Here is a 15,868-nt window from a genome sequence, read left to right as displayed (position 1 = left end):
GAGGAGGCAGGAAAGGTAAACTGATCTAGATGATCAGCACCAAAATGCCGAAGCGGAGGCGGATCGCGGAGTCAGTTTCACCAGTTGCTGTAAACCGACGTGACGACGAACCGAGAGATCAGCGCGGTGAGTCGCTGCCGCGGCCGCGTCCAGCACAGAGGCTGAAGACGCCACGACGTCTCCCTCCCTCCTTCAGAGACGAGGGGAAGCAGCAGGAGGAGAAGTAGGAGAGGGGGGGGAGGGGGAGGGGGGCGTAGGAGAGGCAGCAACTGCTCGTACTTGTTGTATTTTAGTCGTTGTTGTTGTTGTTGTTTTCTTGTTTTTTGTTTAGGCCTTTTTTTTTGGGGGGGGGGGGACATGTGAAATTTAATTTTCAGATGTCTTACATGTTTTTGAAGCCAAAATTAAAACGGATAAATCACTGTTTTTCTTGAGAGACTCTCTTTCACAAAAATGCATTTTTCTCAGCTTTCTAGAAAAAAAGTGGTCTTTTTGGTGCAACCAGGCTCTATTCAACTTAAGATAAATCAAGAATGGAACAAGGTACAAACAAATGGTTTTTTCCCTAGTTGAATAGAGAGTCTCCTCTTTCCTTTGAGCTGTTTGGTGTTTTCAGAGTCATAGTACAAAATACTCTCTGGGTCTTGACATATTACTCAGAATGCCCCAAAACGCTGGCACCTGGCACTGACCATTTTATAAAAGGTCTGGCACTCAATGAGTTAACAAGGGATGAGTGGAGCCTTTATATGTGTGACCCCACACCTCTGCACAGTATTGCAGGTGTGGAGAGACTAGTGCCCAATACAGCAGGTGAAGTGCTTTTTGATTTATTATTTTTTGTGCTTTCCGCTACAGTGAAAGATAAAGAGAGCTTCAGTATCAAGTCAAAGTTACTTTGAGTGTCAGCAGAGTCAAGACAAATCTCTGTTTTCTATTTCTAGGAAAACAAAACTGAGTCCATCAGAGTTTTCCCAGCAACACAGAAGAGTCTGAGCTGAACACTGGTGAGTAGCTGAGTAGATTCACTGGTACTGAAGCAAAACCTCATATGATCCGACCTGAACTGATTTGGTGACGACATAGTAGAGAGAATCTTCCTCCAGTACAAATTTTGTGTGTCACTGTCTTGCTTGTGTTACCCCATTACCTAATTGGATCGTCAGTGTGTTCTTCAGTTTGGCGCAAAAGCAACAGCAGATATCAGGCGCATTTGAATCTTTTGACAGTTTTGTTTTGTTTTCTTTGTTTTTTGTCCTCAGTGTGTAAACATGGCTGCTGCGAGCTGTCTGCTGACTGAGGATCAGTTCCTCTGCTCCATCTGTCTGGATGTGTTCACTGATCCAGTCACCTTACCATGTGGACACAACTTCTGTAACAGATGCATCACTCAACACTGGGATAGCAATGATCAGTGCTTTTGTCCCAACTGTCAAAGGCTTTACAACACAAGACCTGAGCTGCATGTGAATACGTTCATCTCTGAGATGGCTGCTCAGTTCAGACACTCAGTTCAACAGAAACCCAGCAGCAGCAGCAGCAGCTGCAGCAGCTCAGAGCACCAAGCTGCCAAACCAGGAGAAGTTCCCTGTGACGTCTGCACTGGAACCAAACTGAAGGCCCTGAAGTCCTGCCTGGTGTGTCTGGCCTCCTACTGTGAGACTCACCTGGAGCCTCATCTGACAATGTCAGGTCTGAAAAGACATCAGCTGATGGAGCCAGTGGAGAACATGGAAGACAGAGTGTGTAAGCAGCACGAGAAACTGCTGGAGCTGTTCTGTCGGACCGACCAGACCTGTGTCTGCATGTTCTGCACATATTCAGACCACAAGACTCATGATGTTGTTCCTCTGAAAGAAGGATATGAAGGAAAGAAGGTAGAGCTGAAGAAGACAGAGGATGAAATCCAGCAGATGATCCAGAAGAGACAACAGAAGATTGAGGAGATCAAACACTCAGTGAAGGTTGGTGAAGAACGAGCAGACAGAGAAATAGTAGAAGGTGTTGAGATCTTCACTGCTCTGAAGGAATCTGTTGACAGAGCCGTGGATGAATTCATCAAGACGGTCAAAGAGAAGCAGAGAACTACAGAGGAACAGGCTGAAGGCTTCATCAATGAACTGGAGCAGGAAATCACTGAGCTGAAGAAGAGAAGCACTGAGGTCAATCAGCTCTCACTGTCTGAAGACCACCTCCACCTCCTCCAAAGCTGCTCCTCCCTCAACACGGCTCCTCCCACCAAGGACTGGAAAAGGGTCAGGGTTTGTCCTCCATCATACAAGGGGACTGTGGTGAGAGCTGTGGATCAGCTGCAGGAAAAGCTCAATGGACAGAGGAAGAAGTTTTTTGTGGCTGACTTAAGGAAGATCCAGCAGTTTGCTGTGGATGTGACTCTGGATCCTAATGAAGTCCATCCCTGGCCCCAGGCTGATGAATGTAGATGTGTCTTATCAGCGCCGGGCTTCACTTCAGGAAGATTTTACTTTCAGGTTCAGGTCAACAGGTGGATTAGATGGACTTTAGGAGTGACCTCAGAGACCAACGTGAAGGGAAAAATCACACTGAGCCCCAGCAATGGTTTCTGGACTGTCAGCTACAAGCGCAAAGGTGGGTTCTTTGCTTCGGGTGACCAACCAGTCGCTCTGAAGTCTTGCCCTCTGAAAATGGGAGTGTTTGTGGATTATGAGGAGGGTCTGGTCTTCTTTTATGACGTTCATACTGCAGCTCTGATCCACTCCTTCACTGGCTGCTCCTTCACTAGAAAACTCGGTAGCACTACATAATACGGCCCGCGACTTACAGCGTACCTACCGCTCTCTTGCCGCGTAGGTTGCCGCTTATTCACACAAGTACTGAGTAACTGCAGCTCACTTTCCCCCCTGTTTCCCCCGTGCATTTACAGTGTAACTAGGCTGCGTCTTAGCGCGTAATTTACATCCTGCTTCACACCAACTTCCACAGAAGTAGAGGGTAACTCTCGCTGTTTTACAGTTTAACTAGGCTGCATCTTGGCACGTAACTCCTGTCCTACTTTACACCAAATTACACAGTAACTCTCGCTCACTCCGCCAATAATTACCCCGCATTTTACAGTATAACTAGGCTGTGTCTTAGAGCGTAACTCCCGTACAATTACGTCCTACTTTCCCCGGACTTACAGTGTAACTCCTGCCAGGTACATTAGAAATTAAATAGTCTACTATACAATATGAGCACAGTTGCAATCCATGTTTTCCAAAAGTGTCAGCAGCGACATTTCACCTCTATTTCAGAGATTTATTATTCATTATTTAATTGTATGGTTTGGAATAGGTGAGAAATGGGTATAGAGTGTGGACATTTTCCAATACAGTAACAGGCTGGCTGGTAGCAAACTTACCTCTCTAAAATGCACATCTATGAAAGTCTAGTTCTGTCATCCAAGGGCAAAACACAAACAAACAAACAAATACAGTAATACATCCACAATAATGAGTCATTCGGAGAGTTAGAAAATGTTTTTATTATTTATTAACCAGAAAACACATGACACATCCACATCCATGATCATTCATAAACTTTAAGTAGGCCTACAGTAAGTAGCCTACTGTAAGTGAGCACTGTTACCCCTCCTTAGTCTGCACCTATACAGTAGCTGTCATGCACCTACACACTACTTGTCTTAGAGTTACCCAGTAACTAGAGGGTAACGGGCTGTATTATAAAGTAATGGCTGTTACTCCCTCCTTAGTCTGCACCTATACAGTAGCTGTCATGCACGTACACACTACTTGTCTTAGAGTTACCCAGTAAGTAGAGGGTAACGGGCTGTATTATAAAGTAATGGCTGTTACTCCCTCCTTAGTCTGCACCTATACAGTAGCTGTCATCCACCTACACTGTACTTGTCTTAGAGTTACCCAGTAACTAGAGGGTAACGGGCTGTATTATAAAGTAATGGCTGTTACTCCCTCCTTAGTCTGCACCTACACAGTAGCTGTCATCCACCTACACTGTACTTGTCTTAGAGTTACCCAGTAAGTAGAGGGTAACGGGCTGTATTATAAAGTAATGGCTGTTACTCCCTCCTTAGTCTGCACCTATACAGTAGCTGTCATGCACCTACACACTACTTGTCTTAGAGTTACCCAGTAAGTAGAGGGTAACGGGCTGTATTATAAAGTAATGGCTGTTACCCCTCCTTAGTCTGCACCTATACAGTAGCTGTCATGCACCTACACACTACTTGTCTTAGAGTTACCCAGTAAGTAGAGGGTAACGGGCTGTATTATAAAGTAACGGCTGTTACTCCCTCCTTAGTCTGCACCTACACTGTACTTGTCTTAGAGTTACCCAGTAACTAGAGGGTAACGGGCTGTATTATAAAGTATTCTTTGTTATTCCCTCCTTAGTGTGCAAATACACTGTAATTGTCCTGCAACTACACTGTAGTTGTCCTAGAGTTACCCAGTACCTTCTACTACAGCTATAACTACTGTCTAAGTAGACCCAGTAAGTTAGAACAGTTTGTTTCACGAGATAACATCATCTGAAAGTACAGTAATACAAAGACAAAACTAACTGAAGTGCCCCTGACATCATAAAATAACAGATTTCTACTGGCTTTTGTTATTTACATTAAAGTTCAGTTTTGTTCATTCTGTTATAAACTGTTTCATTTAGTTTTGATCCATCTGTCTGGTCCTTCTAGGTCTAAAATAGTCAGTCAATTCAGTTTCATTTGACAAAATGTACTTTCTAAGTTAGAAGAGTCAAGTTGAAAAGATCGTTGTGATACTACTATCACACCGGAGTGTGACACTCAGTAATGGAGAATGGATGGGCTCCTCCATAAAAGGTGATCTTGATCTTGATCCAGCTCCTTGGGTCAAGGCAGAGATCAGGGTCATGGGTGGCGTGCCATCTCCCTCGTCAGGTACCATTTTCATGGCATCTCAAAAACCTCACCTGTGTAGAAACATAATTATATATTGTATCATCAACTTCATCACATAAATGCATCACTGTAAAACAAAGTGAGAAAATTAATAACTTTGAACGGTACAGTTTTTCTCATCATGGAATACTTAATCCCGGTTTTACCTTTCACATCATGAATCATTAGCCTTTTAAACCATAACTTGTGATTTTTAAGCATATTAATCAATTACAAATTATACATATTTTTTTCTTTAACTATTGAGTAAATATTTTAACCATTTAAAAATCTTCAATTTTACAAAATCAATGCTATTACTGTTTCACAACTGTAGGCTGCACCAGTACATTGACTGTTAATGTTACTCTTGACTGTATTCATCATAACATTCATGACCAACAGTAGGCTAACGTTAGCTAATGGAGCTAATGTGTACAGTGCTAACACAAATACAACCTCAAAGCAAAACAACCGCAGCACTTACAGTTCCCGGTTAGCTGGTGCAGGGGAAAACACACACTATTATCTTTAGCACAAGCTAACATTGCTAGCTGCGTTAGCATAGCTGCTTAACTCACCAAGAGGTTGATAACGCGGTGAAACTGCCGTCGCACAGGTCCTCGGTTCATCCCTCACGTCTCCCGGGGTGTTTGCTCTGTGTTTATATCAACATATCACATCGTAGACATTGCATAATTTCCCTCATTTCTCCACTTCGTCTCCTCCTGTCGTCCCTGTGGCGGTGTCAACAAGCTCCGTCCTCGCTGTGGGGTGGGACTTTCTACCTTCTCAACAGGCAACCAATGAGAAGTGAGCAGCTTCTGGTCTGACCAATGACAGATGGTCAAAGGTGAGCGACTGTGATTGACAACTTATTTCATCCTATTTGATTCTAACCTGTCTAACTACGCTGCTCATCATTGATCACATAAATTGTCAATCACAGTCGCTCACCTTTGACCATCTGTCATTGGTCAGACCAGAAGCAGCTCACTTCTCATTGGTTGCCTGTTGAGAAGGTAGAAAGTCCCACCCCACAGCGAGGACGGAGCTTGTTGACACCGCCACAGGGACGACAGGAGGAGACGAAGTGGAGAAATGAGGGAAATTATGCAATGTCTACGATATGATTTGTTGATATAAACACAGAGCAAACACCCCGGGAGACGAGAGGGATGAACCGAGGACCTGTGCGACGGCAGTTTCACCGCGTTATCAACCTCTTGGTGAGATAAGTAGCTATGCTAACGCAGCTAGCAATGTTAGCTTGTGCTAAAGATAATAGTGTGTGTTTTCCCCTTCACCAGGCTAACCCCGGGAACTGTAAGTGCTGCGGTTGTTTTGCTTTGAGGTTGTATTTGTGTTAGTACTGTACACATTAGCTCCATTAGCTAACGTTAGCCTACTGTTGGTCATGAATGTTATGATGAATACAGTCAAGAGTAACATTAACAGTTAATGTACTGGTGCAGCCTACAGTTGTGAAACAGTATGGTAATAGCATTGATTTTGTAAAATTGAAGATTTTTAAATGGTTAAAATATTTACTCAATAGTTAAAGAAAAAAATATGTATAATTTGTAATTGATTAATATGCTTAAAAATCACAAGTTATGGTTTAAAAGGCTAATGATTCATGATGTGAAAGGTAAAACCGGGATTAAGTATTCCATGATGAGAAAAACTGTACCGTTCAAAGTTATTAATTTTCTCACTTTGTTTTACAGTGATGCATTTATGTGATGAAGTTGATGATACAATATATAATTATGTTTCTACACAGGTGAGGTTTTTGAGATGCCATGAAAATGGTACCTGACGAGGGAGCTGGCACGCCACCCATGACCCTGATCTCTGCCTTGACCCAAGGAGCTGGATCAAGATCAAGATCACCTTTTATGGAGGAGCCCATCCATTCTCCATTACTGAGTGTCACACTCCGGTGTGATAGTAGTATCACAACGATCTTTTCAACTTGACTCTTCTAACTTAGAAAGTACATTTTGTCAAATGAAACTGACTTGACTGACTATTTTAGACCTAGAAGGACCAGACAGATGGATCAAAACTAAATGAAACAGTTTATAACAGAATGAACAAAACTGAACTTTAATGTAAATAACAAAAGCCAGTAGAAATCTGTTATTTTATGATGTCAGGGGCACTTCAGTTAGTTTTGTCTTTGTATTACTGTACTTTCAGATGATGTTATCTCGTGAAACAAACTGTTCTAACTTACTGGGTCTACTTAGACAGTAGTTATAGCTGTAGTAGAAGGTACTGGGTAACTCTAGGACAACTACAGTGTAGTTGCAGGACAATTACAGTGTATTTGCACACTAAGGAGGGAATAACAAAGAATACTTTATAATACAGCCCGTTACCCTCTAGTTACTGGGTAACTCTAAGACAAGTACAGTGTAGGTGCAGACTAAGGAGGGAGTAACAGCCGTTACTTTATAATACAGCCCGTTACCCTCTACTTACTGGGTAACTCTAAGACAAGTAGTGTGTAGGTGCATGACAGCTACTGTATAGGTGCAGACTAAGGAGGGGTAACAGCCATTACTTTATAATACAGCCCGTTACCCTCTACTTACTGGGTAACTCTAAGACAAGTAGTGTGTAGGTGCATGACAGCTACTGTATAGGTGCAGACTAAGGAGGGAGTAACAGCCATTACTTTATAATACAGCCCGTTACCCTCTACTTACTGGGTAACTCTAAGACAAGTACAGTGTAGGTGGATGACAGCTACTGTGTAGGTGCAGACTAAGGAGGGAGTAACAGCCATTACTTTATAATACAGCCCGTTACCCTCTAGTTACTGGGTAACTCTAAGACAAGTACAGTGTAGGTGGATGACAGCTACTGTGTAGGTGCAGACTAAGGAGGGAGTAACAGCCATTACTTTATAATACAGCCCGTTACCCTCTACTTACTGGGTAACTCTAAGACAAGTAGTGTGTAGGTGCATGACAGCTACTGTATAGGTGCAGACTAAGGAGGGGTAACAGCCATTACTTTATAATACAGCCCGTTACCCTCTACTTACTGGGTAACTCTAAGACAAGTAGTGTGTACGTGCATGACAGCTACTGTATAGGTGCAGACTAAGGAGGGAGTAACAGCCATTACTTTATAATACAGCCCGTTACCCTCTAGTTACTGGGTAACTCTAAGACAAGTAGTGTGTAGGTGCATGACAGCTACTGTATAGGTGCAGACTAAGGAGGGGTAACAGTGCTCACTTACAGTAGGCTACTTACTGTAGGCCTACTTAAAGTTTATGAATGATCATGGATGTGGATGTGTCATGTGTTTTCTGGTTAATAAATAATAAAAACATTTTCTAACTCTCCGAATGACTCATTATTGTGGATGTATTACTGTATTTGTTTGTTTGTTTGTGTTTTGCCCTTGGATGACAGAACTAGACTTTCATAGATGTGCATTTTAGAGAGGTAAGTTTGCTACCAGCCAGCCTGTTACTGTATTGGAAAATGTCCACACTCTATACCCATTTCTCACCTATTCCAAACCATACAATTAAATAATGAATAATAAATCTCTGAAATAGAGGTGAAATGTCGCTGCTGACACTTTTGGAAAACATGGATTGCAACTGTGCTCATATTGTACAGTAGACTATTTAATTTCTAATGTACCTGGCAGGAGTTACACTGTAAGTCCGGGGAAAGTAGGACGTAATTGTACGGGAGTTACGCTCTAAGACACAGCCTAGTTATACTGTAAAATGCGGGGTAATTATTGGCGGAGTGAGCGAGAGTTACTGTGTAATTTGGTGTAAAGTAGGACAGGAGTTACGTGCCAAGATGCAGCCTAGTTAAACTGTAAAACAGCGAGAGTCTCTACTTCTGTGGAAGTTGGTGTGAAGCAGGATGTAAATTACGCGCTAAGACGCAGCCTAGTTACACTGTAAATGCACGGGGGAAACAGGGGGGAAAGTGAGCTGCAGTTACTCAGTACTTGTGTGAATAAGCGGCAACCTACGCGGCAAGAGAGCGGTAGGTACGCTGTAAGTCGCGGGCCGTATTATGTAGTGCTACCGAAAACTCCACCCATTCTTCAGTCCATGTCAGAATGATTGCAATGCACTGAGTTGGCTTTTAGGACTTGGATTGCATAAGGTGGCTATATTTTGATTTCCAAAAAAGAGGACAGTCGACCTGGTGGTGGGTGCAGGGGGGTAGATCACAGACAGAGCCAGCCCAAGGTATAAGCAAACTAAGCACGCTTAGGGCACCATGGCCCCCAAGAGCAATAAACTTTGTGTAACTTCTGACGATCCCTTGGGAAATCCTGTGTATTAACAAAAACCCTTAATTGTTGTGGTTGTACTTTAAGTTGTTGTTTCACATTGGTGTTGCAGTTTGTTTAAAAGCAAAAAGAAATGATGACATGTTTACAGCAAATGCATTGGCTATTGGTTTATTTTGTTACTTTAGTAGGCCCATATGACATTTAGTACTAGGCCTATGTCACTTCAATTTACTGGAGCTTGGGCCCATACCGAGCCGTTACTGGCGGTGACTTACGACTGAAGTTTGGCGGGATCTGTTTGCCTCACATACTTGCCGATACAAGTCTGTACTCCATCACACACCAACAGATTTCTGCGCCAGCTAGCCATGCCGTCTGTCCCCAACTAGTGCTGACTGGTGCAGACTAGACCCGACTGTGAATCATGGGTAAAATTGGGCAAAAAAACTGTGTAGTTTGTCCCCAGATTTATAGAGACAACTTCGCACACACATTTGAACCTATGGACAATTTGGAGTCACTAATATCTTTATTATCTGTTTGGGAGGAAGCCTGAAAACCTGGAGAGAACACTGAAACTCCAAACAGAAAGTTCCCAAGCCAAGAGACTGAACCTAAAACCTTCCTGCTGTGAGGCGACAGTTCCAATCCCTCAACCACCATTGACATTGTGATGTCACAATGAGACACATTTGATTTCATCACAAAAAAGCTCAACATCATATAATGGTGGGGTTGTACATTATTGATATCTTTACTCTACTGATTTTATTTTATTTTTTGTTTTGTATCACATTGTGCTGTAATATGTCACATTGCTTCTTTCTGATATCTGTTGCAGTCTTCAATGTAGCTACAACCTCTTCCACTAATATTAAATAATATGTGATGTAAGATTACCTAATGTTATGTAAAGTTCTAGTTTCGGTTTAAAGTGATGTGAAAACTAAACCATTGGTTGTACAAGCTGAGGTCGCCCTCTGGTGGAGTTAATCACAAACTGCAGTCACACAAGGCCAGGCTGCGTAACATAGTAATCAGACTGTTAATGAACTGAGTTTTAATGCAGCGATTTAAATGTTTGTTGCTTAAGTGTTCTGTTTTGACTTGTTCATTAATGTTATTGTCTCCAATTAATAAAATAGTTGAGCATTCCCACATTTCATTGGAATAAACAGCAACACACTCACTTGGCATAGATTTAAAACATGTCCTGGATCTGCTTGTTTATCATTTAAAAAATCTTCACAGGTCCATGGATCAAACCTTCACCATGTTTGGTGCAAGCATAATGTTAGTGAATGTGGATGGGTGTGACAGTCTCTTTGAAACAGGGTGAAACCTGACACCCAGAGCGTCACATGTCCTCATATGAAAGTGAAAGTTAGTCTGAACAACAGCAGAAGCTGCAGCCGGGACGAGTCTGTTTCTCTCTGAGGAAATACTAAACTGAATCCAACTGCATTTTCTCAACAACACAGCAGAGCCTGAGGTGGACACTGGTGAGTACAGCAGATTCAACATGTTACTGATGTAAAACTTCAGCTCTAGTATCTGGGCAGCCACACCAACGACTTCAACCTGCAGCAATTATAACTGAGTTGATGTCTGACGAATTGTCTAGACTAGGGTTTCTCAACGGGGGCGGTACCGCCCCCCAGGGGGCGTTCTGAACTTTGTGGGGGGCGCTGGGAGCGTGAGGGCTGAGAGGGGGGCGCTCAGGCAAAAATGGGGGGCGCCACAACTTGGCTTGTACAAAGTTCATTTGAGCTCTACTTTTTTAAATTTAATGGTTCCCCAACTTTTTAAGTGCAAATAACTGACATAAATAACCTATTTTTCAACTGATTTAACCCGCAAATCTAACACTCATAATGCAGGAAATTTCCAAACCAACCATAGTGCACACTACAGGAGCGCTGCGTCAGACGGTCTGACTTAAATGACACACACACGTCTTTGTTTGTATAGGCTAGTTTACCTGTACTGAATGAAGTTGGATGAATTTTTTTAATACCAAGTAGCCTACAGCCATTAGTGTAGGCTACAGGATGAAGAGAGAGGATCAGCAGAGCTCCTCTGACAGCCCGTCCCTGCGAGGAGCAGGTGCGCCGTCCTTTTTTTTTTTAAGCGGCGCCGTCTTTACAGGTGAAGCACACGCACATGTCCGCCCGACTTTACCCGACAGGGTTTTCCTGCCGATCTAAAGTGACTTTTGGCCGCCACCTTAATAGTTACAGCGTGCATGTGGGGTCGTTCGGATTGAATGATGTTGCGTCTTGCACAAACCCCCGTTTGATGAGGGAAGCCCGTAAAGACGTCGCCTCCAAGATGTGCATTATAGAAGAGAAACACAGATTTAAGGACCTCTGACTTGTATCATTAGAACAGGTCATGTCCTGTGATTTCCACACTACTTTCATATTTAATAGAGGGGGAACAATATCATAAAGACTGACACTGAGTTTGCGAACTGAAAAAAAAAATTTAAAAAATTGAACCGCTGTGTATGTAGTTGCAGCAGGGCCTGATCAATACCCCCAGGGGCCCCTGTCCCCCCTACATCCACACCCTTAACCATCTGAGGTTCGAGGCTATTTTCTAAATTTTTTCCATTAAATTCACCTTTTTAAAGTACTTGCAGATGTAACAATACCTGGGTCGTCAAGTATACCCCCGCAGCCCCCGCATAACCACCCCTGCCTGTAAAGCTAGGTTTCCACCAATCAACAATCTTTTTTTCTTCTTTTTTTTTTTTACCGCAACATAGGGTTCACCTCATGATATCGTTTGTATTTTGAGCATTAAAACTTCCATAGTCCATAGTTTTCTTTGTTTGATATGTCAAGAGACTTTTGGTTAAGTAACCATGGACAGCTCCCTCATCATTACCATCATTACAGGCCATTTTTGTTCTAGAGAACTGTAGAAAATAAATAATTTGGGCCAAATTCTGGAAATTTGATGTCCGATTTTTGAAAATGTTCAAATCCCTTGTGAAAACACACCTTCAGTCATGAGGACGAACTGTTTTGGTGCTTGAAATATGTTTACCAGAGTCTTAGCTTCACAAAAGCAGTGAAATATAAATAAAGTAACAGATAAGTGTAGAAAACAAGTTTTGTAACAAATTGTTTGGTTTTTTTGGGGAGGGGGGCAGTCATAGGATCATGGTATGGTCAGGGGGGCGTTTGTTCAAAAAAGGTTGAGAACCACTGGTCTAGACAAACCTTTTTAGTTGTGTTCTACTGACTACAATACATAGAATCAAAGGTCAACAAGATATAATGATTATTTTGAACCAAATGTTTAAGCCCACCTTGTTTAAGAACACTGGTGAGTACAAGAGATATAATTGTACTGTGTTTCAACATGTTCAACACATGTGGTTGACTTCAACCAGCAGCCATTTTAACTGAGTCATCTGAGGAGCTGTTGAGACAAACTGTTAAAATTAGCCTAACTTTTATCTCACACAGATTTAATCTATCTGTTTCTGTGTCATCGTCCTAACCCCAACCCACTTCAGGCTGGACCCCTGATTTGTATTTCTTTTCTTTTACTGACCTCTTAAGTTTAGTTCTACCAACTGCAATAAACAGAATCGACGGTCGACAAGATATAATGATTCATTTGAACCAAAGGTTTAAGCTCACCTTGTTTCAGAGACCAAAGATCAATAAAAGCTCATCTACAGAGCTGCACCCACTGAGGTGGAGCTACAGTGAAAGATAAAGAGAGCTTCGGTGTTCAGTCAAAGTTACTTTGATTGTCAGCAGGGTCAAGACAAATCTCTGTTTCTATTTCTAGGAAATCAAAACTGAGTCCATCAGAGTTTTCCCAGCAACACAGAAGAGTCTGAGCTGAACACTGGTGAGTAGCTGAGGACATTCACTGGTACTGAAGCAAAACCTCATATGATCCCACCTGAACTGATTTGATGACGAGATAGTAGAGAGAATCTTCCTCCAGTACACATTTTGTGTAGCAATTCACTGTCTTGCTTGTGTTTCCTCATTGTCTCATTGGATCGTCAGTGTTTTCTTCAGTTTGGCGCAAAAGCAACAGCAGATATCAGGCACGTTTGAATCTTTTGACAGTTTTGTTTTGTTTTCTTTGTTTTTTGTCCTCACTGTAGACATGTCTGCTGCCAGCTGTCTGCTGACTGAGGATCAGTTTCTCTGCTCCATCTGTCTGGATGTGTTCACTGATCCAGTCGCCTTACCATGTGGACACAACTTCTGTAACAGATGCATCACTCAACACTGGGATAGCAATGATCAGTGCTTTTGTCCCAACTGTAAAAGGGTTTACAACACAAGACCTGAGCTGCATGTGAATACGTTCATCTCTGAGATGGCTGCTCAGTTCAGAGCCAACAGCAGCAGCAGCTCAGAGCACCAAGCTGCCAAACCAGGAGAAGTTCCCTGTGACGTCTGCACTGGAACCAAAGTGAAGGCCCTGAAGTCCTGCCTGGTGTGTCTGGCCTCCTACTGTGAGACTCACCTGGAGCCTCATCGGACAATGTCAGGTCTGAAAAGACATCAGCTGATGGAGCCTGTGGAGAACCTGGAGGACAGAGTGTGTCCACAGCACGAGAAACTGCTGGAGCTGTTCTGTCGGACCGACCAGACCTGTGTCTGCATGCTCTGCTATGTTACAGACCACAAGACTCATGATGTTGTTCCTCTGAAAGAAGAATATAAAGGAAAGAAGGCAGAGCTGATGAAGACGGAGGATGAAATTCAGCAGATGATCCAGAAGAGACAACAGAAGATTGATGAGATCAAAGATTCAGTAAATATTGGTGAAGAACAAGCAGACAGAGAAACAGTAGAAGGTGTTGAGATCTTCACTGCTCTGAAGGAATCTGTTGACAGAGCCCTGGAGGAATTCATCAAGACGGTCAAAGAGAAGCAGAGAACCACAGAGGAACAGGCTGAAGGCTTCATCAAAGAGCTGGAACAGGAAATCACTGAGCTGAAGAAGAGAAGCTCTGAGGTAAATCAGCTCTCACTGTCTGAAGACCACCTCCACCTCCTCCAAAGCTGCTCCTCCCTCAACACTGCTCCTCCCACCAAGGACTGGACAGATGTCAGAGTCTGTCCTCCACCATACAAGGGGACTGTAAGAAGAGCTGTGGATCAGCTGCAGGAAAAGCTCAATGAACAGATGAAGAAGTTTTTTGAGGCTGATTTAAGAAAGCAGTTTGTTGTGGATGTGAAATTGAATCCTGATACAGCTCCTGTCAGAAAATTCCAGTCTGACGCTAGACAAAAAAAATAAAGATGATAAATGTAGATGCATCTTATCAGAGCAGGGATTCACTTCAGGAAGACTTTACTTTCAGGTTCAGGTCAGCATGAGGTCTAGATGGACTTTGGGAGTGACCTCAGAGTCCAATGTGAAGAGAAGAATCACACTGAGCCCCAGCAATGGTTTCTGGACTGTCAACTTCCACCACAACCTTGGGTTCTCTGCTTCTGGTGACCCAGAACCACTTCTCTCTCTCAAGTCTGATCCTGAGGAGGTGGGAGTGTTTGTGGATTATGAGGAGGGTTTGGTCTCCTTCTATGATGTTCATACTGCAGCTTTTATCTACTCCTTTACTGGCTGCATCTTCACCGGAGAACTCCACCCATTCTTCAGTGTATGTTGGAACAATGATGATAAAAAGCATTTAACTTATGAAACCATTTCCGATTCCACATGGAAAGCCGCGAGAAAGTGCTTACATGCTTACCAGGAGGTAGACAGAAATAAGAACAAATACCGACTGGCTTCAGCTGATTTTTTTAACATGACTGGGGATCATAATGACTGCGCCAAATGAGGGATCAGAGCGTACATGGTTTGTCAAAGCAACTGAAGGCAAGAAAATGCACCAAACTCTCACGAAAACCTTCACAGGAGTGAAAGTTTTAATGTAGAGTCTGTTAAAGGGCTGTACGATCAATCGTATTTTCATTGAAATCGCGATGTCAACATGCACGATAAACACATCGCAAAGGTCGCCTGAAACGTGATGATATGTTTTATTTACTTGAACACCTCATGCAACCTGAGCTACACCGCTTGACGTAATGTAACAACAACCGACTTTGGTTGGGTCCCTCGTATACTGTACCTGAAACACATCCACGCGGCATCAGTTGGCATATTTGTCCTGACACGACTTGTATTTAGTCAACTCATAATGTTCGGAGTTTGTTTACAGCTGGGAAGCTAACCCCCTCCCTGCCCCTGACAACAGTTGTCAGGACTAATGCATGTTCAACTGGTATCATATTGAACTCTTCTCCCCTTCAGCCTTCAAAGTTCTCCTTTGAATATTTGCTACCACCACCAAGACAGAGACTGGATGCTGTCAAGCCGGGAGAAATGGTGGATACACACTGGGGGCACTGGAGCTTGGGCCCATACCGGGCCGTTACTGGCAACGGGAGCGTTGACTTGCGACTGAAGTTGGGCGGGATCTGTTTGCCTCACATACTTGCCGATACAAGTCTGTACCCCATTACACACCAACAGACTTCTGCTCCAGCTAGCCATGCCGTCTGTCCCCAACTAGTGCTGACTGGTACAGACCAAGGGGGCAGTTGTCGGTCTGAGAAGTGAAGCTCACTTCCGCGTTCAAAAAACTGCAATCCCCTCGGCTGTCGCTGG

The 15,868-nt window shown here is 43.1% G+C and overlaps 2 protein-coding genes across 2 annotated transcripts; both read left to right on the top strand.

The window, feature by feature from the left end:
* Nucleotides 1–1,271: 1,271 nt before the first annotated feature.
* LOC310987233 (E3 ubiquitin/ISG15 ligase TRIM25-like) lies at nucleotides 1,272–2,783 on the top strand (the record flags this gene model as incomplete). Its single annotated transcript, XM_083973423.1, has 1 exon — nucleotides 1,272–2,783. The coding sequence occupies one exon, from the start codon at nucleotides 1,272–1,274 to the stop codon at nucleotides 2,781–2,783; it is 1,512 nt and encodes a 503-aa protein (XP_083829549.1).
* Nucleotides 2,784–13,342: 10,559 nt separating this feature from the next.
* LOC310987232 (E3 ubiquitin/ISG15 ligase TRIM25-like) lies at nucleotides 13,343–14,488 on the top strand (the record flags this gene model as incomplete). The annotated part of the gene is made up of 1 exon (XM_083973422.1): nucleotides 13,343–14,488. The coding sequence occupies one exon, from the start codon at nucleotides 13,343–13,345 to the stop codon at nucleotides 14,486–14,488; it is 1,146 nt and encodes a 381-aa protein (XP_083829548.1).
* Between the last annotated feature and the right edge of the window lie 1,380 nt (nucleotides 14,489–15,868).

Source organism: Trachurus trachurus (assembly GCF_905171665.1).
Source record: "Trachurus trachurus genome assembly, chromosome: 6".
In the NCBI taxonomy this organism is placed as follows: domain Eukaryota; kingdom Metazoa; phylum Chordata; class Actinopteri; order Carangiformes; family Carangidae; genus Trachurus; species Trachurus trachurus.
The sequence above is the reverse complement of the archived record's forward strand: the minus strand, read 5'-3'. Positions and strand labels throughout refer to the sequence as shown.